The following is a 21,378-nucleotide window of genomic DNA, read 5'->3' as shown; positions in this document are numbered from 1 at the left end:
GCTAATCGTCTGACACTCGGGTCAATTTAGCATGGCCAATCAACCTAACCCACACATCTTTCGGATCGTGGGAAGAAACCAGAGCACCCGGAGGAAACCCACGCAGACACGGGGAGAACGTGCAAACTCCATACAGACAGTGACGTGAGGCTGGAATTGAATCCAGGTCCCTGGCACTGTGAGGCAGCAGTGTTAACCACTGTGCCACCGTTACGCCCAACTTGAAAGTATCACACCGTTCTTTCACTGTCATTGGGTCAAAATCCTGGAATTCCCTCCCTAACAGCACTGTGCGTGTGCCTGCACCACAGAGATTGCAGCGTGTTCGAGGAGGCAGCTCACCCACCGCTATCTCAAGGGCAGTAGAGGATGGCAATAAACGCTGGCCTAGCCAGCGATGCTCACAACTGAGAATGAATAAGAGATTGCATTCAGTTCTCAATTTATTTAAGTAAGATTCCTTAACAATATCCCCACTTTGTGACCACATTTAATCTGATAAGGGATAATAGAGTGATGATTGTGAGGAGCCTTGTTTAGTGTTCTCATTGACTGTAACATTATGCAGTGTGCGATGAATGTGCCTATTTGGGATTCTCTCCACAGAAAGCAATCAGACTGGGATATAACAATGAATGTATAATTTCCAGGGACAGGCGCACAGAGGCTTGGCATTTGTCGGACTGGACACAATTGATTTCACAAAAACACGGAGAGAGATCAATGTGGATTTGAAGGCAGACAGGGCTTTTGGAAATTGATTTTGTCACAGAGTCGCTATTTTAATTTCAAATTGGTTCAATGTTTTAAGCAGCTGAATTGTAGGATTTCACTCCTCAACACAAGCAGATGTTTATTTCAAGATAAACCAAGGCAGACATTCTCTTAGCATCACGGTGCCACAGTGACTAGCACTGCGGCCTCACAGCGCCAGCGGTCTGGGTTGTGACCATCATAAATAAATAAACTACAGACTTTAAACCGCCATGGGGTAGGTACACCCAGAGTGCTGGTAGAACATAAGAACATAAGAAATAGGAGCAGGAGTAGGCCATCTAGCCCTTCGAGCCTGCCCCGCCATTCAATAAGATCATGGCTGATCTGTTGTGGCTCAGTTCCACTTTCCCGCCCTCTCCCCATAACCCTTAATTCCCTCTCTTATCAAGAACCCATCAACCCGCTTCTTAAAAATATTTAGCGAGGCAGCCTCCACCACTTCAACGGGCAGAGAATTCCAGAGATTCACCACCCTTTGAGTGAAGAAGTTCCTCCTCAACTCTGTTCTAAACCGCCTCCCCTTTATCTTGAGGTTGTGCCCCCTAGTCCTACTGTCTTTTTTGAGCGGGAAGAGTCTCTCCACCTCTATCCTATCCATCCCATTCATCATCTTATACGTCTCAATGAGATCTCCCCTCATTCTTCTAAACTCTAACGAGTACAAGCCTAGTTTATTCAGCCTCTCCTCATAGCTCAATCCCCTCAACTCCGGTATCAGCCTAGTAAACCTCCTCTGCACTCCCTCCAGGGCCAAAATATCCTTGCGCAGGTGCGGCGCCCAAAACTGCACACAGTACTCCAGCTGCGGCCTCACCAATGCCCTATACAGCTGCAGCAAGACCTCCCTACTTTTATATTCAATCCCCCTCGCTATGAAGGCCAGCATCCCATTCGCCTTCCTGACCACCTGCTGCACCTGCAAGCTGGGTTTTAGTTGCAGAATTTTGACTCAGCAACAGTGAAGGAACGGCCGATATATTTCCAAATCAGGACGGTGAGTGACTTGGAGGCGACCTTGAAGGGGGTGGTGTTCCCAGGTATCTGCTGCTCTTGCCCTTCTAGATTTTGATTTGATTTATTATTGTCACGTGTATTAACATACAGTGAAAAGTATTGTTTCTTGCGCGCCATACAGACAAAGCATACCGTTCACAGAGAAGGAAAGGAAAGAGTGCAGAATGTAGTGTTACAGTCATAGCGAGGGTGTGGAGAAAGATCAGCTTAATGCAAGGCAAGTCCAATCCCTGCTGATGGCAGCAGGGAAGAAACTGTTCTTGAGTTGGTTGTTACGCGACTTTTGTATCTTTTTCCCGACGGAAGAAGGCGGAAGAGAGAACGGAAAAGGTCATGGGTTTGGAAGATATTCTTGAAGGAGCTTTGGTAAGTTGCTGCGTAATAAATAAAAAAACTTTAAACTTTACTGAACGGCAGGGCAGCCTCTACAAGTCATGTTGTCGACTCCTGCTCCTTCGCAAATTATATTTCTTATTCCTTTACGGAATGTGGGCGTCACTAAGTGTCCATCGCTATTTGCCCTTGAACTTAGCTTGGCCATGTCATTTCACACAGTAGTTGACATTGCTTTGTGTCTGGAGTCACATGTCGGCCAGACCAGGTAAGGACAGCAGATTTCCTTCCCCTTCAGGCAGTTTTATGATAACTAACAAATAAACCTTCAATTAAATTCAAATTTCACCATTTGCTGTGGGTGGGACTAGAACCCCATTAGCCGGGGTTACTACCTCTCTCTGTCAGTCTGAGTCTATTTTTTATGTATTCATTGGTGACACAAGTACGCTTACATTAACATTGCAATGAAGTTACTGTGAAAATCTCCTAGTGGCCACACTCTGGCTCCTGTTCGGGTTCACTGAGGGAGAATTTAGCATGGCCAATGCATCTAATCTACATGTCTTTCAGACTGTGGGAGGAAACTGGAGTACCCAGAGGGAACCCACGCAGACACGGGGAGAACGTGCAAACTCCATACAGATGATGACCTAAGGCTGGAATTGAACCCAGGTCCCTGGCACTGTGAGGCAGCAGCGCTAACCACTGTGCCACCGTGCCGCCCGACTTGAAAGTATTACACCGTTCTTTCACTGTCGCTGGGTCAAAATCGTGGAACTCCCTCCCTAACAGCACTGTGGGTGGACCAGAGATTTGCAGTGGGTTTGAGAAGGCAGCTCACCCACCAATGTCTCAATGGCAGTCGAGGATGGCAATAAATGCTGGCCTAACCAGCGATGCTCACATTCTGAGAATGAATAAGAAAAGAGATTGCATTCAGTTCTCAATTTATTTAAGTAAAGTTGAATAAAGGTGACCCAAGCCAGGAATTGAACCTGTGCCCCTGACATTGTGAGGCTGCAGTGCTAACCACTGTGCCACTGTGCGAATCTACATGGGTTAGTGAAAGGAAAATCCTGCTTGACAAATGTGTTAGTGCTCTTTGCTAATGTAACAAGCAGCGTGGATAACAGGGGAACTGGCAGATGTAGGGAATTTGAATTTCCAAATGCTTTTAGTCAGTTATCACACGACAACATTTGGTGTTATTGGTGATAGAGTGAGACTAGATAACTACCAGGAAACAGACACTTGGAATAAATCGGTTAGGTTCCTGTTGGCAAACTGCAATAAGTGGATCAGTGTTGGGGGCCTTCATTGTTCATAATCCATATTTATCACTTGGATGAAGGGAACGACTGTATTGGCTCTAAATTTGCTGGTGACACAAAGATCGGGAGGAAGGCAAACTGTGAGGAGGATACAGAGAGTCCGTACAGGAATATAGGTCGGGCAAAAAAATTCTGCAGATGGAGTATAACGTGGGAAAACGTGAAGTTGTCCACTTTGGACAGGAAGAATAGAGAAGCAAGGCGCTATCTAAATGGAGGGACTGCAGAATGTTGCAGTGCAGAGGGATCTGGGTGATCTTGTACATGAAGCGCAAAATCTCAGCGTGCAGGTACAGCAAATAAGTAGGAGGGCAAATGGAATGCTGGCCTTTCTTGGATGCCTCTGCTTCCCATGCCCCACTCACTACCCCCCCCAACCCACCTCCCCACTCTTCTCCCCCAGTGGCTGCAGCACTGGTAGCAAACAACTGCAACGACAGAGTTGTGTAGAGCAACAATTTGAACATCACCATCTTTGATTTCCCTCTGAGCTACACACCATCCCAAGCTGGAATTATATTCCTTGTTCCGGTGCCCAATTCTGGTCTCTTTATTTAAGGAGGGGCATATTTGATTTGGAGACAGTTCAGAGCAAGGTTCACCAGGCCGATTCCTGAGATCAGGGATTTGTTTGTCTGATGAAGGTTAGAGCAGGTTGGACCTGTACATGTTGGAGTCGAAAGCAATGAGAGGTGATCTTGTTGAAATGTGGAAGATTCTGGGGGAGCTTGACAGGATGGATGCTGAGAGGATGTTTCCTGTTGTGGGAGAACCTAGATTGAGGGGGCACAGTTTCAAAATAAGGGTTCTCCTGTTTAAAGCGCAGTTGAGGAGGAATCTCTTTGCTGTAAAGGTTATCACTGCTTGGAATTCTCTCCCAACAAGGACTAGAGGCTGGGTCAATGAATTAGACAGGTTTTTGATTGAGAAGGGTGTCAAGGATTATGAGGGACAGGCAGGGAAGTGGAGGTCAGGCCACAATCAGCCATGGTTATACCTTCCTTTTGTGAAGAAGATTATTCTCTGAAAGGCCCAATTTTCATTTTGAAGTTATGCCCTGTCCTGTCACCGACCAATAAAGTTCATCTCCCCTCTCACCTCCTCACAAACCCCTCAAAAAGGGACTTCCCAATGGTATTCCCCCAGAGAAATTTCTCCTTTAGATGAAGCCCATCCCCACGGAGACAGCTTCAGCTGTATAGGTTTATTTCCTTCGCGTCGCAAGTAGCCTTACATTAACACTGCAATGAAATTACTGTGAAAATCCCCACGTTGTCACACTCCAGTGCCTGTATGGGTAACACTGAGGGAGAATTTAGCACAGCCGATGCACCCTAACCAGCATATCTTTCGGACTGTGGGAGGAAACCGGAGCACCCGGAGGAAACCCACGCAGTCACGAGAAGAATGTGCAAACTCCACACAGACAGTGCCCCAAGCCGGGAATCGAACCCAGGTCCCTGGCACTGTGAGGCAGCAGTGCTAACCACTGTGCTGCCGTGCTGTCCCGCTGGTATCTTACCCCCCACTCCAATACCCCACCCCCTCCTCCAAGAATAGGAAAATTACAATTGATGATGCGCAGGATTCCAGCCGCAGGATTGGAAGAGCCTAAATGTTGGGGCTGGAGAAGGTTCCAGAAATGGGGAGATTTCTACACGTGAGGCAATGCATTGGGTGAAGTCCGCAGAGGGTGCAGTGTGGGACAAGACTATCTCACGAGACGCGGAGAACATTATCGAGTGGGGACAGTGGTGGTGGGGGTGGGGGAGGAGGGGGTGGGGTGTGGGGGTGGGGAACAGGGTGAATCTCAATGACTATTTATTGGATGTTACCGTGCAGGGACAACATATCTCTCTATCCTCTGGTCTGAATCTGCTGCCCTTTGAACATTAATAAATTACAATGAATTATCACTGAATCGAGTCCTGATTATTTAACTTGTATTATCCAATTATAATCAAGTGGTTAGCTTCTGGCTCAGCTCTGAGTGTTTGGTTGCCATGGAGACAGCAACGAGTCGATGAGTCATGTGATGTTAAAGCAAAGTATCGGTCTCGGTTCAATGAGTGATGCAGACAGATGATTGGACGGTGATGGAAGAACATGTCCATCATTGACACAAGAGGACAGGTGAAGGAACGCACTTCATTCTTGGCACTTCATTGTGCCAACGCTCTGTTCATTGCACAGTTAATGAGCCTTTGTTAAAAATCCATGGATCTCCTCTCCTTTCCCAAGTACAGGTTGATTGAGTGGATTTTAGCTGCCTCAGGGGATGCTGGGGATGAGAGGGGAAGGAATTGAAGGAGGTGGAAGAGGTTCATGTGGGACATAAACACCAAAATGGGTCAATTTGGCTAGATGGCCTATCCCGACCTTGTATTGTCCATGGGCAGAATTTAATGCCCTCCCTTCTGATGGGCTTTGTGACGAGGTGATCATTGGATGGGTGGTGGGTGGTGGGTGGTGGCCCCAGTATCTTGTTGCCTCTGCCCCAATTAAATCCAGGATGGGTGGGTTTGTGGCCTACTTTCCTTCCAGTGGAGGCCAAGTGGTGGCCGGGGGACCCACTCTGCGGGAAACCTGAAAAGCAAACTCTGCCATCCAAAGGTACTCAGTGCCTGATCGAGTGGATTTGATGCAGGAAGGGAAAGTACAGGGAACCACCCTTGCTGCCAATCCCCATATACACAGAGTCCACCTCACCGATTCCCCCTTACCTCCCCACCCGATTTCCCCCTATCCCCCTGCCGATTCCCCCCACCCCACCTCCTCCCACTATCACTCACTGGGCCCATGGCAGTCCAGGTGGACGTAGTACTGGCAGCAGCCACTGCCTCCCCTGTGGCACTGCTGAGCAATGAAGCACTTGCCAGACTCTGATTGGCTGGCAAATCTCAGTGGGTGGTGCCTCCGTCCCAGGGGATCCTCCCTGCTGAGGAAGGCTTGCTGCTGATTGGTGCAGTGAGACATCCCAAAAAAGAGGTGAAGTGGGATTCTGGCTGACAGACAAGAAATTGGAATCTCTGATCTCACCTGCAATGGGAATTCTCCAGTCCCGCTGCAGTGAACGAAAATTTGGCTGAGTGTCAAATTCTCCGTCCTCACTGGCAGTGGCAGTGGGGTGTGAACGGCTGGAGAATTCCGACCATGGTGCCTGTTGCTTCTCATGAATGGAACTCAATCTCTCACTATTACAGAAAGGAGAGAGGGAGAGAAAACAGGGTGTGAAAGGCCTGTTAATCTGACATCAATCCTTCGGTAACCGCTGGGACCTTTTATTAGGACCTATTATTGTAAATAGGGCATTTTCTAGTTGTCAGCAATGACTGGCGAGTGCTACAAGGATCAGTGCTGGGCCTCAGCTATTTCTGATCTATATTACTGACTGGTCAGAGACAGAGAGCAGCATTTTACGTAGAAACATAGAAGACAGGAGAAGGAGGAGGCCGTTTCGCCCTTCGAACCTGCTCTGCCATTCATCACGATCGTGGCTGATCATCCAACTCAATAGCCTAATCCTGCTTTCTCCCCATAACCAGGATCACATTCCCCTGCCAGCAGGTTTGTGGACACACTATCAATCTCCTTGCATGACCTGCCTACAGAGCTCTTGTCTGCCCTGACATCTGTGCAGTTTTACAATGGGACAAATGAGGCCTCAGCCAGCCATCCCCATCCCACCCTTACTCCAACTGAGGCCCTTCCACGGACATTCCCATCCAGCCTCAATTTCTAGGCATTATGGAAAATGGACACCGTTCCTTGGCAAAATAGGCTCCAGGGGTTAGGTGGCTTCTTTTGTGGTTTTTGTACAGGCAGCGATGAACTTCATGTCCGAACATGTCTCTGAAAAGTCATGAAAATGTAGATGTGCTTTCATTTAAATGGATCTTCCATTTAAGAGAGATCAAGATGTATCAGATCACTTGTGGAGTAAGCAATTACTATTGTCTGGGTGTTTACACAAACTGCAACGGTTACCTGAGACGTGGGATCTGCACCACCAGGTGTGAATGGCCACCACTCATTTCATGTTATGTGGCAATGGATAATGATACCAAGGCATTTACATGGCTAATGCGAGTATTAAACTTAGAAACATAGATAGGAGCAGGAGAAGGCCATCTGGCCCTTCGAGCCTGCTCCGCCATTCATTATGATCATGGCTGATCGTCCAACTCAATAGCCTGATCCTGTTTTCACCCCATAACCTTTGATCCCATTCGTCCCAAGTGCTATAACCAGCCACTTCTTGAATACATTCAATATTTTGGCATCAACTACTTCAGCAACTAATGAATATTGATTTAGTGATTTTTGAACTCTCTTGTCAAATTGCATACTACCCTTTTTTTGACAATCATCTTTGCGTGTTTGCATGTGTTTGTGTGTGCATGTCTGTACTCGTGTGTGTCCGTGTGCATGTGTGCCTGTGAGTGTACGTACGTGTGTTCCTGAGCATGTGCATGTGTGTATGTGTATGTGTGTATGCCTGTGTGTGTATGTGTGTGTGTACATGCATGTGTGTGTATGCATGTGTGTGTGGGCATGTGTGTGCACGTGCATGCGTGTGAGGGCGTGTATGTGCATGTGTGTCGGTGTGTGTATGTACGTGTATGTGTGTATGTGCACGTGTGTGTGTTTATGTGTGTATGTGTATGTGTATACACGTGTAGGAGTGTGTGAGTGGGTGAATGTGCGAGAGAGAGAGAATGAGGAGTAGACATTTGCTGAGATAACATTTTGGGTTTTGTGTAAGATTTATCCTCTTTTTAATTGAATCTTACTGGTTTTGTGAGTGTTTGTTCAGATTACAGCACTCAAAAGGTTAAAGCATTTCTCAAAAATGCATTTGGTTGTGGTTGGAAGTGAGGTGAGAGAGAAGGGAGAAATTATCCCACATTTCTCCCCATCCTGACATCAGTAACGCTGACATTCCATGAACATTGAAGTTATTTTTTTAAACGGAACATTATTTGAAGGATGTGGCTACAGGAAATGAACACATTTAGACTCAGTATAAACATTATTCTCAACATTTCCCACAACAGATGATGAAGATGCCAGAGTTGGTGAAAACATTAGCAAACAGAAACACACACAATGGGGGGTGACAGCACCGATCCCTGCAACATATGTGCAGACTTCTGAGTGCAGTGATTAATCCAAAATTTCACTGCCTGTCCCACGAACCCACATGGACTCCTTGCTTGACAACACGACATTCTCACACCTGCCCCTGTCTACATCAGTGGGGATGAAGTTGAAATGATCGAGAGCTTCAAGTTTTTAGGTGTCCAGATCGCCAACAACCTGCCCTGGTTCCCCCCATGCCGACACTACAGTTAAGAAAGCCCCACCAACGCATCTACTTTCTCAGAAGGCTAGGGAAATTTGGCATGTCAGCTACCTCTCATAAATTTTTACAGATGCACCATAGAAATCATTCTTTCTGGTTGTATCACAGTTCCATATGGCTCCTGCTTTGCCCAAGACTGCAAGGAACTACAAAGGGTCACGAATGTAGCCCAATCCATCACCCAAACCAGCTTCCCATCCATTGATTCTGTCTATATTTCCCACTGCCTTGGAAAAGCAGCCAGCATAATTAAGGACCCCACGCACCCTGGACATTCTCTCTTCCACCTTCTTCCTTTGGGAAAAAGATACTAAAGTCTGAGGCCATGTACCAACCGACTCAAGACCAGTTTCTCCCCTGCTGCCATCAGAGTTTTGAATGGACCTACCTCGCACTAAGTTGATCTTTCTCTGCACCTTAGCTATGACTGTAACACTACATTCTGCACTCTCGCCGTTCCTTCTCTACGAACGGTATGCTTTGTACTTACAATACTTTTCACTGTATACTAATACACATGACAATAATAAATCAAATCAAATCTTTTTCAAATTCCTCCATGGCCTTACCACCTCCCCTCCCTATCTCAGTGACCTCTTCCAACCTTTCAACACTGCGAGATCTCTGAGCTTCTCCAACTCCGGATTCTCGCTCATCCTCCACTTTGATCGCTGCACCATTGGCGGTCGTGCCTTCAGCTGCCGGAATCCCAACTCTGGAATTCCCTCCCGAAACCTCTCTGCCTCTTTATCTCTTCCTTCGAGACATCACGGAAAAATACTACCGTTCTGACCAAGATTCTGATCCGTTGTCCCGGCATTTCCTGATGTGGTTTGGTGATACATTTTATTTGGTGACATTCTCGTGATGAGTTTTGAGGTGTTTTATAACAGGAAAGGCACCGCGTTAATTATTTTGATGTTTATGTCAGAAAAAGGGGAAAAAAAGATGGTGGAAGAGATGGTGGAGAACTCCCTTGCTCCTCTTCAGATAGTGTAGAGTTTAGGAGGATGGGCGGGGGGGGGGATCTTATTGAAACCTACAGGATTCTGCGAGCGACATGGAGAGGATGTTTCCATTGGTAGGAAAAACTAGAACCAGAGGGCACAACCTCAGGCTAAAGGGGTCATCTTTTAAAGCAGAGGTGAGGAGGAATTTCTTCAGCCAGAGGGTGGTGAATCTGTGGACCTCTTTGCCGCAGAAGGCTGTGGAGGCCGGGTCATTGAGTGTCTTTAAGACAGAGATAGATTGGTTCTTGATTAATCAGGGGTTATGGCAGGAGAAAAGACAGGAGAATGGGGATGAGAAAAATACAAGCCATGATTGAATGGTGGAGCAGATTCGATAGGTCGAGTGGCCTAATTCTGCTCCTATGTTTTATGGTGTAACGGTCTTATGGTGTCCCCCTCCAGTGTAGTACTGAGCTGCTTGTCCCTACTCCCTTGTTGAGTGCACCATTTACTGTGCACCCTCCACCCTCAACAAGCTCATGGTTCCTGAGGGACGCTGTTAACAGCATGTCCGTGATAATGGCGTGAGCTCTTGGAGTGCAAGCCCAGCTGGGGATATCCCCCTGCCATCTGTCTTGTCACTCCGCAGGACACATCCCTTCCCTGTCGCTTACCACTGCAACATCCCCCTTCCCCCACACTCCATACAAGTTTGAGGGGCTGGCTTTACAAACCAGCTGGTATCTTCTTTGTCTGTTTGGCCAAATGTGTTTGCAATAGTTTTTATAATGTGCAATGACTGGCTTTGGAATGAAGCCTGATGCAAAATATCCAGTTTGAACACATTGTAGGAGATGCCTGTGAAAATATCTTTGCCACCAGGTAACGCAGAGATTGAGTGAAGTGCTTTAGATACTGGCTCTGGTTCACATCTCTAAAGGATCATATATAAGATCTGTGTATGGAAGGGTGTTCCTACCTGTGAGGTCATACCATGACATGGATATAGAATGGCTCTGTCATCCTCTTCTGAGCCTTGGTCTAAGCAATAACCACTCGCTTTGCTGTTTCGTACCTATTGGATGGAAAAGAATTCCAGATTAAATTCAAGCCACACACATACCTTATTGACACACCATGAAAGGCCTTCCTGCTAAAGTTCACGACTGCTCCTTTGGTCATTCCATTTTGCTCTCTTTGCACTTATCCAGTAAAAAATAAAATTAATAAATTTGTTCACCAGAAACATTCAGCACTTTATTTATTAGTGCCACAAGTTAGCTTACATTAACACTGCAATGAAGTTACTGTGAAAATCCATAAGAACATAAGAAATAGGAGCAGGAGTAGGCCATCTAGCCCTTCGAGCCTGCTCCGCCATTCAATAAGATCATGGCTGATCTGAAGTGGATCAGTTCCACTTTCCCGCTTTCTCCCCATAACCCTCAATTCCCTTGTCTATCAGAAACCTATCTAGCCGTGAATTAAATATACTTAGCGAGGCAGCCTCCACTACTTCAACGGGCAGAGAATTCCAGAGATTCACCACCCTTTGAGTAAAGAAGTTCCTCCTCAACTCCGATCTAAAATGCATCCCCCCCTTATCTTGAGGCTGTGCCCTCTAGTCCTGCTATCCTTTCTAAACAGGAAGAATGTCTCTACCTCTACCCTATCCATCCCCTTCATTATCTTATACGTCTCTATAAGATCCCCCCTCAGCCTTCTAAACTCTAATGAGTACAGACCCAGTCTATTCAGTCTCTCTTCATAGTCCAACCCCCTCATCTCCGGTATCAGCCTAGTGAACCTCCTCTGCACTCCCTCCAAGGCCAATATATCCTTGCGCAAGTGCAGCGACCAAAAGTGCACACAGTACTCCAGCTGCGGCCTTACCAGTGCCCTGTACAGTTGCAGCAAGACCTCCCTGCTTTTATATTCAATCCCCCTCGCTATAAAGGCCAGCATCCCATTCGCCTTCCTGACCACCTGCTGCACCTGCAGCCTGGGTTTTTGCGATTCGTGCACAAGGACCCCCAGGTCCCTCTGCACCGTAGCATGCTGCAGCTTTTCGCCTTTTAAATAATAATCCCTCCTACTATTATTTCTACCAAAGTGGATAACCTCACACTTGCTAACATTATACTCCATCTGCCAGGTCCTCGCCCACTCGCTCAGCCTATCCAAATCCCCTAACTGCCACATTCCGATACACTGAGGGAGAATTTAGCATGGCCAATGCACCTAGCCCACACATCCTTTGGGCTGTGGGAGAAAATCGGAGCACCTGGAGAAAACCCACTCGGGCATGGAGAGAAAATGCAGACTCCACACAGACAGTGACCCGAGCCGGGAATCGAACCCGGGTCCCTGGCGTTGTGAGGCAGCAGTGCTAACCACTGTGCCACCGTGCCAATCTTTGTGAGGTTGTGGAAGAAAATGCGCTTCTTGTGGAGCAGCCTATCAAAACAAGGAAAGGCTGTGGAGGATTATATCCAATTACCTTACATTCCCTAAAATTGGCAACACAGGCGGCCAAGGTGATTGAGAAAGCATATGGCTTGCTAACCTTCATCAGCTGGAGCAGTGAGTACAGGAGTTGGGAAATCATGTTGCAGGTGTATGAAACTTTGATTAGGCCCTGTTTGGTGTACTGTGTGCAGTTCTGGTCACCACACTGCTACATGGATGTGGAAGCTTTGGAGAGAGTGCATAGAAGGTTCACCAGCATGTTGCCTGGCCTCGAGGGTGTCGGATATGAGGGGAGGTTGAATAAACTAGGATTGTTTTCACTGGAAAGACGGAGGATGAGGAGAGATCTGGTAGAGGTCTACAAAATGATGAGGGGTGTAGACAGAGTGGATAGTCAGAGGCTTCTCCTCAGGGTCAAAGTGTCAATTATAAGGGGGCACAGGTTCAAACTGAGAGGGGGAAAGTTTAAGGGAAATGTGCGAGGGAGGTTTTTCACTCAGAGAGTGGTGGGTGCCTGGAACACGCTGCCAGAGGAAATGCTGGAAGCAGGCACACCAGCAACATTTAAAAGGCATCTGGATGGGTACATGAATAAAGGGATAGACTGAGTGAGGGCAAAGATTTTTTTTAGTTTAGTTAGGGCGTCATGATCGGCACAGGCTTGGAGGTTGAAGAGCCTGTTCCTGTGCTGTGCTTTTCTTTGTTCTTTGAATGTACAGCACAGAAACAGGCCCGACTGGTCCAGGCTGGGGTTTATTCCGCAAACAAGCTTCCTCCCACCCCATCTTCATCTCAATCAGCAGACCCTTCTATTCCTTTCTCCCTCACATGTTTATCTAGCTTCCCCTTAAATACCTCAACAATATTCACCTTAACCATTCCCAGTGGCAGTGAGTCCCACATTCTCCCCACTCCCCTGTGGCACTGAGTCCCACATTCTCCCCACTCCCTGTGGGAGTGAGTCCCACATTCTCCCCACTCCCTGGGGGAGCGAGTCTCACACATTCTCCCCACTCCCTGTGGGAGCGAGTCCCACATTCTCCCCACTCCCTGTGGGAGTGAGTCCCACATTCTCCCCCACTCCCCGTGGGAGTGAGTCCCACATTCTCCCCACTCCCTGTGGGAGTGAGTCCCACATTCTCCCCACTCCCTGGGGGAGCGAGTCTCACACATTCTCCCCACTCCCTGTGGAGCGAGTCCCACATTCTCCCCACTCCCTGTGGGAGTGAGTCCCACATTCTCCCCCACTCCCCTTGGGAGTGAGTCCCACATTCTCCCCACTCCCCGTGGGAGTGAGTCCCACATTCTCCCCACTCCCCGTGGGAGTGAGTCCCACATTCTCCCCACTCCCCTGTGGAGCGAGTCCCACATTCTCCCCACTCCCTGTGGGAGCGAGTCCCACATTCTCCCCACTCCCTGTGGGAGCGAGTCCCACATTCTCCCCACTCCCTGTGGCAGTGAGTCTCACATTCTCCCCACTCCCCGTGGGAGTGAGTCCCACATTCTCCCCACTCCCCTGTGGGAGTGAGTCCCACATTCTCCCCACTCCCTGTGGGAGCGAGTCCCACATTCTCCCCACTCCCCGTGGGAGTGAGTCCCACATTCTCCCCACTCCCTGTGGGAGCCAGTCCCACATTCTCCCCACTCCCTGCGGGAGCGAGTCCCACATTCTCCCCATTCCCTGGGGGAGCGAGTCCCACATTCTCCCCCACTCCCCGTGGGAGCGAGTCCCACATTCTCCCCACTCCCTGTGGGAGTGAGTCCCACATTCTCCCCACTCCCTGTGGGAGTGAGTCCCACATTCTCCCCACTCCCCGTGGGAGCGAGTCCCACATTCTCCCCACTCCCTGTGGGAGCGAGTCTCACATTCTCCCCCACTCCCCGTGGGAGTGAGTCCCACATTCTCCCCCACTCCCCGTGGGAGTGAGTCCCACATTCTCCCCACTCCCCTTGGGAGTGAGTCCCACATTCTCCCCCACTCCCCGTGGGAGTGAGTCCCACATTCTCCCCACTCCCCTTGGGAGTGAGTCCCACATTCTCCCCACTCCCCTTGGGAGTGAGTCCCACATTCTCCCCACTCCCTGGGGGAGTGAGTCCCACATTCTCCCCACTCCCCGTGGGAGTGAGTCCCACATTCTCCCCACTCCCCGTGGGAGTGAGTCCCACATTCTCCCCCACTCCCTGTGGGAGTGAGTCCCACATTCTCCCCACTCCCTGGGGGAGTGAGTCCCACACTCTCCCCACTCCCTGGGGGGAGTGAGTCTCACACACTCTCTCCATTCTCTCGATGAAGGATTTTCTTTGGAATTCCCCTTGGATTTCTTACGGACTAGTTTATGTCCATTGCCCCGTTATTTTGATCTCCCCCACAACTTGAAACACATGCCGGAACTTTACCACCTCACCTGTCCGAGGCTTGGAAGATCCCACCCAAGGCCATTGGAGAAAGCTGTTCTGTAAACCTCGCCCACCCCGATTCTGGAGCAGGCAAAGTGGTCAAATTCCAGCCACAATCTCTCCATCCATCTCACTGAACCTCAGTTAGGTTGGAAAAATAGACAGACTGGGATTGTTCTCCTTCCAGCGGAGAAGGTTAAAGGGAGATTAAGTAAAGGTGCTCAAAATCATGGGGGGCTTTGATAGAGTAGATAGGGGGAGACTGACTCGAGTGACTGAAAAATCAATAACTTGAGGACACAGAATTCAGATGATTGGCAAGAGAGATGGAGGTAAATTCTTTTACGCATTTAGTTGTTGTGGTCTGGAAGGCACTGCCTGAAAGGGTGAACGGGTGGCACAGCGGTTGGCACTGCTGCCTCACAGCGCCAGGGACCCAGGTTCAATTCCAGTCTTGGGTCACCATCTGTGTAAAGTCTGCACATTCTCCCCTCATCTGCGTGGGTTTCCTCCAGGTGCTCCGGTTTCTTCCTACTGTCCAAAGATCTGCGGGTTAGGTGGTTTGGCCACGCTAAATTGACCCTAGTGTTAGGGGGGTGATCTACTGATGACCATGAAACCATTGTTGATTGTAGTAAAAACCCATCTGGTTCATTAATGCCCTTTGGGGAAGGAAATCTGCCATCCTTACCCCGGTCTGGCCTACATGTGACTCCAGAGCCACAGCAATGTGGTTGACTCTCAACTGCCCTCGGGCAATGAGGAATGGGCAATAAATGCTGGCCAACCAGCGACGCCCATGTCCTATGATTGAATAAAAAGAAAGCAGATTCAATGGGAACTTTCAAAAGGAGATTAAGGAGCTTTGGGAAAGAACAGGGGAGTGGGACTAACGTTATAGCTCCTCCAAAGTGCTGACACAGGAACGATGGGTGAATAGCCTCCGTATGTGGTACCACTCTGTGGTGCATGCTGTTGAACAAAACAGGAATTTCACGGTGGGAAGCTCAGGGAGCTCTGCCCAAGACACAAGGAATTACAAAAAATCGTGAATGTAGCCCAATCCATCACACAAACCAACCTCCCATCCATTGACTCTGTCTACACTTCCCGCTGCTTCAGCAAAGCAGCCAGCATAATTAAGGACCTCACTCACCCCGGACATTCTCTCTTCCAGCTTCTTCTGTCGGGGAAAAAGATACAAAAGTCTGAAGTCACATAGAACCCTACAGTGCAGAAAGAGGCCCTTCGGCCCATCAAGTCTGCACCAAACACAATCCCACCCAGGGCTTGCCCCATATCCTTACATATTACACCCACTAACCCCCACTACCCTGGACACTAATGGGCAATTTCTTAGGATGGCTTGGCCCACACATCTTTGGACTGTGGAAGGAAACCAGAGCACCCAGAGGAAACTCACGCAGACACGAGGAGAATGTGCAAACTCCACACAGACAGTGACCGGAGCCGAGAATCAAACCCAGGACCTTGGAGCTGTGAAGCAGCAGTGCTAACCACTGTGCTACCGTGCCATCCTCATGTACCAACCGACTCAAGAACAGCTTCTTCCCTGCTGCTGTCAGACTTCTGAACGGACCTACCTCGCATTAAGTTGATTTTTCTCTACACCCTAGCTATAACTGTAACCGTCTTGTTTCCTTCTCTATGAATGGTACGCTTTGTCTGTACAGCACAAGAAACAATACTTTTCATTGTATGTTAATACATGTGACAATAATAAATCAAATCAAATCAAAAAGGGAAGGTGTTGAGTTTAAGAGAAAGTCTCTCTGATACAGTGGAGGGGACTTTACTCAGTGCCTAATGATGTTGTATTTCATCCCCATGTACTTCCTGGCACCAGGGCCTGAATGGGGAAATTATACTGTTTCGCAAAGCTGACAGAGTTTATTCTTGTTCTTTTGCGTAATTAACATTGTTTAATTCAGGAACTGGGATCAGAAATCACACTGAACGCATAAAGCTTAAAAAAAAAGATGGAAGCATTTTTAGCAAGTCCAGTGAAAAGTTGAAAGCTCTCCTCAGGTTACTCTAAGGACATTGGTCTCTCAGGAAAATCCTTTGCTATTTCAGTTCCCCTGTAGAGAGCCAGCCAACCACCAAACCTGGCTTTGGAAGATGTACGGATTTATCTTTCACTCACAGTAGTTGGTTTTTATTTTAAAAGGTTCAAAGCAGGCCTTTTGAGGGTCAACCCTGGCCCTTGCTGTCAGCCCTCTCTCCCCCTTGACCCCCAGCCTATGGTTTCCGCCTCTCTTCTCGCCATCACTCAACATTGACCTGGGTCCCTTAGCAATCCCTGGTCTTGGGTGGTGTAGTACCGGCAGCAGCCACCATCTCCCCCCCCACCCCTTGGTGCTGCTGAGCAATGAAGGGCTCCTGTGCTCTGACTGTCCAGCAGCTCCTGAGGGGTAGAGTTCTGGATCCTGGGAGCAGGTCCACCTTTGGCCAGAAAAATGCAGCCTGTGTCCAAATTCAGAAAGATCTGGACAATATTCAGGTTTGTGCTGACAATTTTTCATTCATTCATTGGATGTAGGCGTCGCTGGCTGGGCCAGCATTTATTGCCCGTCTCTGAGGACATTTAGGAGTCAACCACTTGCTGTGGGTCTGGAGGCACATCTAGACCAGATCAGGTAAGGATGGCAGATTTCCTTCCCGAAAAGACTTTAGTGAACCAGATAGGTTTTTACAACAATCGACAATGATTTCATGGTTAGTGGTAGACTTTTACTTCTAGATTTTTATTGAATTCAATTTTCACCATCTGCCACAGTGGGATTCAAACCCAGGTTCATAAATTCATAAGATATAGGAGCAGAATTAGGCCATTCGGCCCATTGAGTCTGCTCCGCCATTCAATCGTGGCTGATATGCTCCTCACCCCCATTTTCCTGCCTTCAACCCATTACCAATTAAAAACCTGTCTAACTCCTCTTTAAATACACTCACCCAGCACCCACTGCACTTTGGGGTAGCGAATTCCACAGATTCAGAACCCTTTGGGGGAAGGTTTCTCCTCAATTCTGTTTTAAATTTGCTGCCCCTTATCCTCAGGCTATGGCATCTCATCCTAGAATGCCCCACAAGATGAAACATCCGCTCCATGTCTACTTTATCAGAACATTGCCACGAGTCTCTGGATTATTAGTCCAGCATCAATACCACTGTCTCCTCTGACAAGTGGAAAGTAACATTTGAGCCAGCAACGTCCGCACCCTGTGGATAAATAAGTAAAATAAAGCTACATTGCAATGCTTGAAAAGGGATTAGATTTGTTGTTATTTTCCCATACTATGACAATGATGAGAGTTTTTCAAAGTCTATATTGTTTCTTGTGTCCTTCTACCCAAAACACAAAGGATTTTCTCTTCCTGTCCCACCAAACCCATTGAAGTAGCCAACCTCCAGAGATACAAAGTGCCTCATTGCTTGTAGTGTTGGTGAGGGAGAACACAACCTCATCACATTATCCACTGGAATCGGATGTGTGGGCTGCAGGTTAAAGACTCTGATGACAATTCTACAACAAGAACAATTCGAATTTCAAATCCAGCTGCCATGGGAAATGAGCTGATTAATTTTTCTGCCCACACATCCGTGCGCTGTGTTTCACTCCGATGTTCAGATAGCTATCAGATGAGTAAAAGAAGGTGGATCCGCTAATTTGAAAACCACAACAGGATTTGTACAGACTTTGTGCTCATTTTATTCGCAATCGATCGCTTTGAAAATGGGCCAAGGGGGAAAATAAGCGTCAGAGGGGAGAACACAACTTTGCAATAACCTGCAAACGCTTCTCCGTGGTTTCTCCATCAGTTACCAGCATGGTGAGGCGTCGGGGGGGGGTGGGGCAGGGGAGGAGCGGGGGTGGGGGGGGGTGCAAACTTTCACTCTGTACCATCAGGTGGAGATTGGACAGGAAATGAGTGGAGAATGGTTCAGGAATGGAAGGGAAATGGGTGGAATATTGGTGGGGAATGGGTGGGATATGCGTAGTATATTTGTGGGGAATGTGTACATGGGTGGGTTATAGGTGGGGAATGGATTTATGGGTGGGGAGTGTGTGGGATATGGGTGTGGAATGGGTGTATGGATGAAAAATGGATGGGGAATGGGTGGAGTACTGGAGTACTGTGTGCAGTTTTGGTCGCCGTACTTACGCAAGGATATTTTGGCCTTGGAGGGAGTGCAGAGGAGGTTCACTAGGCTGATTCCGGAGTTGAGGGGGTTGAGCTATGAGGAGAGGCTGAATAAACTAGGCTTGTACTCGTTAGAGTTTAGAAGAATGAGGGGAGATCTCATTGAGACGTATAAGATGATGAATGGGATGGATAGGATAGAGGTGGAGAGGCTCTTCCCGCTCAGAAAGGACAGTAGGACTAGAGGGCACAGCCTCAAGATAAAGGGGGGGCGGTTTAGAATGGAATTGAGGAGGAACTTCTTGACTGAAAGGGTGGTGAATCTCTGGAATTCTCTGCCCGTTGAAGTGGTGGAGGCTGCCTCGCTAAATATTTTTAAGACGCGGGTTGATAGGTTTTTGATAGGCGAGGGGATTAAGGGTTATGGGGAGAGGGCGGGAATGTGGAACTGAGCCACGACAGATCAGCCATGATCTTATTGAATGGCGGGGCAGGCTCGAAGGGCTAGATGGCCTACTCCTGCTCCTATTTCTTATGTTCTTATGGACTATGGGTGGGAATGGATATATTGGTGGGATATGGGTGGGGAATGGATGGGATATAGGTGGAATATGGATGGGGATGGGTGGGATATGAATAGGGTATGGGTGGAATGTGGGTGGGTTTTATTTATCTGGATGGGAAATGATGGGGAATGGTTGGGGCTAAGGGTGGGATATGGGTAGGAATGGGTATATGGGTGGGATATGGGGGACAGTAATGTGCGTGTGCACCATCGCTCCCGCTTTTCACTCCCAGGCCGCTTGCTCTGCTTTCTGTGGCCTGGGAGCGATCTGACACAGGTGCGCTTTTTCAAATTTTTTTCTAACTGCGCATGCGCAAGTTAGAGCTCCGATCATTTCGGATGTGATAAGCCCCCTGCACGATTCAGACCTGTGGCTTTTTTTGGGCTGAGTGCGTATGGGGGGGGAGCCTGAAAGCAGATTTCTAAGTCGGATCTGAATTGCACCGAGATTCAGCACTTAGAATGAAAATGGTAAAAATCAGACCCTCTGTCTATACTTCCCGCTGCCTCAGAAAATCAGCCAGCATCATTAAGGATCCCACGCATCCTGGACATTCTCTCTTTCACCTTCTTCCATTGGGGAAGAGACACAAAAGTCACGTACCACCCGACTCAAGAACAGCTTCTTCCCTGCTGCCGTCAGACTTTTGAATGGACCTACCTCGCATTAAGTTGATCTTTCTCTACACCCTCGCTATGACTGTAACACTACATTCTGCACCCTCTCTTTTCCTTCTCTATGAATGGTATGCTTTGTCTGTATAGCGCGCAAGAAACAATACTTTTCATTGTATGTTAATACATGTGACTATAATAAATCAAATCCAGTCGAATCAAAGTATTGTTTCTTACCATTACATCACTGCCTCTGTGCTATACAGACAAAGCATACCATTCATAGAGAAGGAAAGGGGAGAGTGCAGATTGTAGTGTCATAGTCATAGCTGCATCCTAATACATGTGACAATAAATCAAATCAAAGCAAATAATATTTTCGGCTACCAAAATTCTATCAAGCTGTGATTTAAAATGATTACGTGGAACTCCAGCGTCTCAGAATGGCCGAATCTTAGGTTTGTCATGGTGCATGAGGCCATTTGGCCCATCATATCTGCACTGGCCCTCCGAATGAGCAACTCACCTAGTTTCATTGTCCCACCTTCTCCCCATGACCCTGTGCATTCTTCCCATTCAGATATTATCTAATCCATTTTTGAATGCTCCGATGTATCTGCCTCCACTTTCTCCAGCCATGCATTCCAGGCCCCAACCACTCGCTGTGTGAAAAAACGTTCCTGCAAACCGTTTTTAATTCCCTTATTAATTATTTTAAATCTGTGCCCTCTATCCTTTTACAAGGGATCTTGAACATTCTACCACATCTCTTCTCAGCCTTCTTTTCTCCAATGACGGCAATCCTAATGTCTCCAATCTACCCTCATAAATGAAGTCATCATCTCAGGAACCATTTTCATTCATCTTTTCTGCACTTTCTCCAAAACCTTCACACCCTCCCTGCAGTGTGGAGTCCAGAATTGGCATCATTGGCTAGGCCAGCATTTATTGCCCACTCTTCAACTGTAGGCACTTCTAAGAGTCAACCACATTGCTGTGGGTCTGGAGTCACATTATCTTTATTTATTTATTTACCAGTGTCACAAGTAGGCTTACATTAACACTGCAATGAAGTTTCTGTGAAAATCCCCTAGTTTCCACACTCCGGTGCCTGTTTGGGTACACTGAGGGAGAATTTAGCATGGCCAATGCACCTAAGCAGCACATCTTTCAAACTGTGGGAGGAAACTGGAGCACCTGGAGGAAACCCACACAGACACGGGGAGAACATGCAAACTCCACACAGACAATGACCCAAGTCAGGAGTTGAACTCAGGTCCTTGGTGCTGTGAGGCAGCAGTGCTGACCATGCAGGCCACACCAGGTAAGGATGGCAGATTTCCTTCCCTAAAGAGAGATTTGTGATTCAGATGGGTTTCATAGCAATTGACAA

General features: G+C 47.9%; 1 protein-coding gene across 1 annotated transcript in view; it reads right to left on the bottom strand.

The window, feature by feature from the left end:
* galnt9 (polypeptide N-acetylgalactosaminyltransferase 9) overlaps positions 1–21,378 on the bottom strand; it is a 268,692-nt gene that overhangs the window by 51,240 nt on the left and 196,074 nt on the right. The window contains exon 9 of the mRNA XM_080208641.1: positions 10,753–10,848. Coding sequence (XP_080064767.1) covers positions 10,753–10,848 — 96 coding nt within the window. The remainder of the gene's footprint in view (positions 1–10,752; positions 10,849–21,378) is intronic.

The sequence above is a fragment of the Carcharhinus amblyrhynchos genome, chromosome 20 (assembly GCF_965287045.1).
Source record: "Carcharhinus amblyrhynchos chromosome 20, sCarAmb.v2.hapA, whole genome shotgun sequence".
NCBI classification, from domain to species: Eukaryota; Metazoa; Chordata; class Chondrichthyes; order Carcharhiniformes; family Carcharhinidae; genus Carcharhinus; species Carcharhinus amblyrhynchos.
This window is presented reverse-complemented; position numbering and strand designations above follow the sequence as displayed.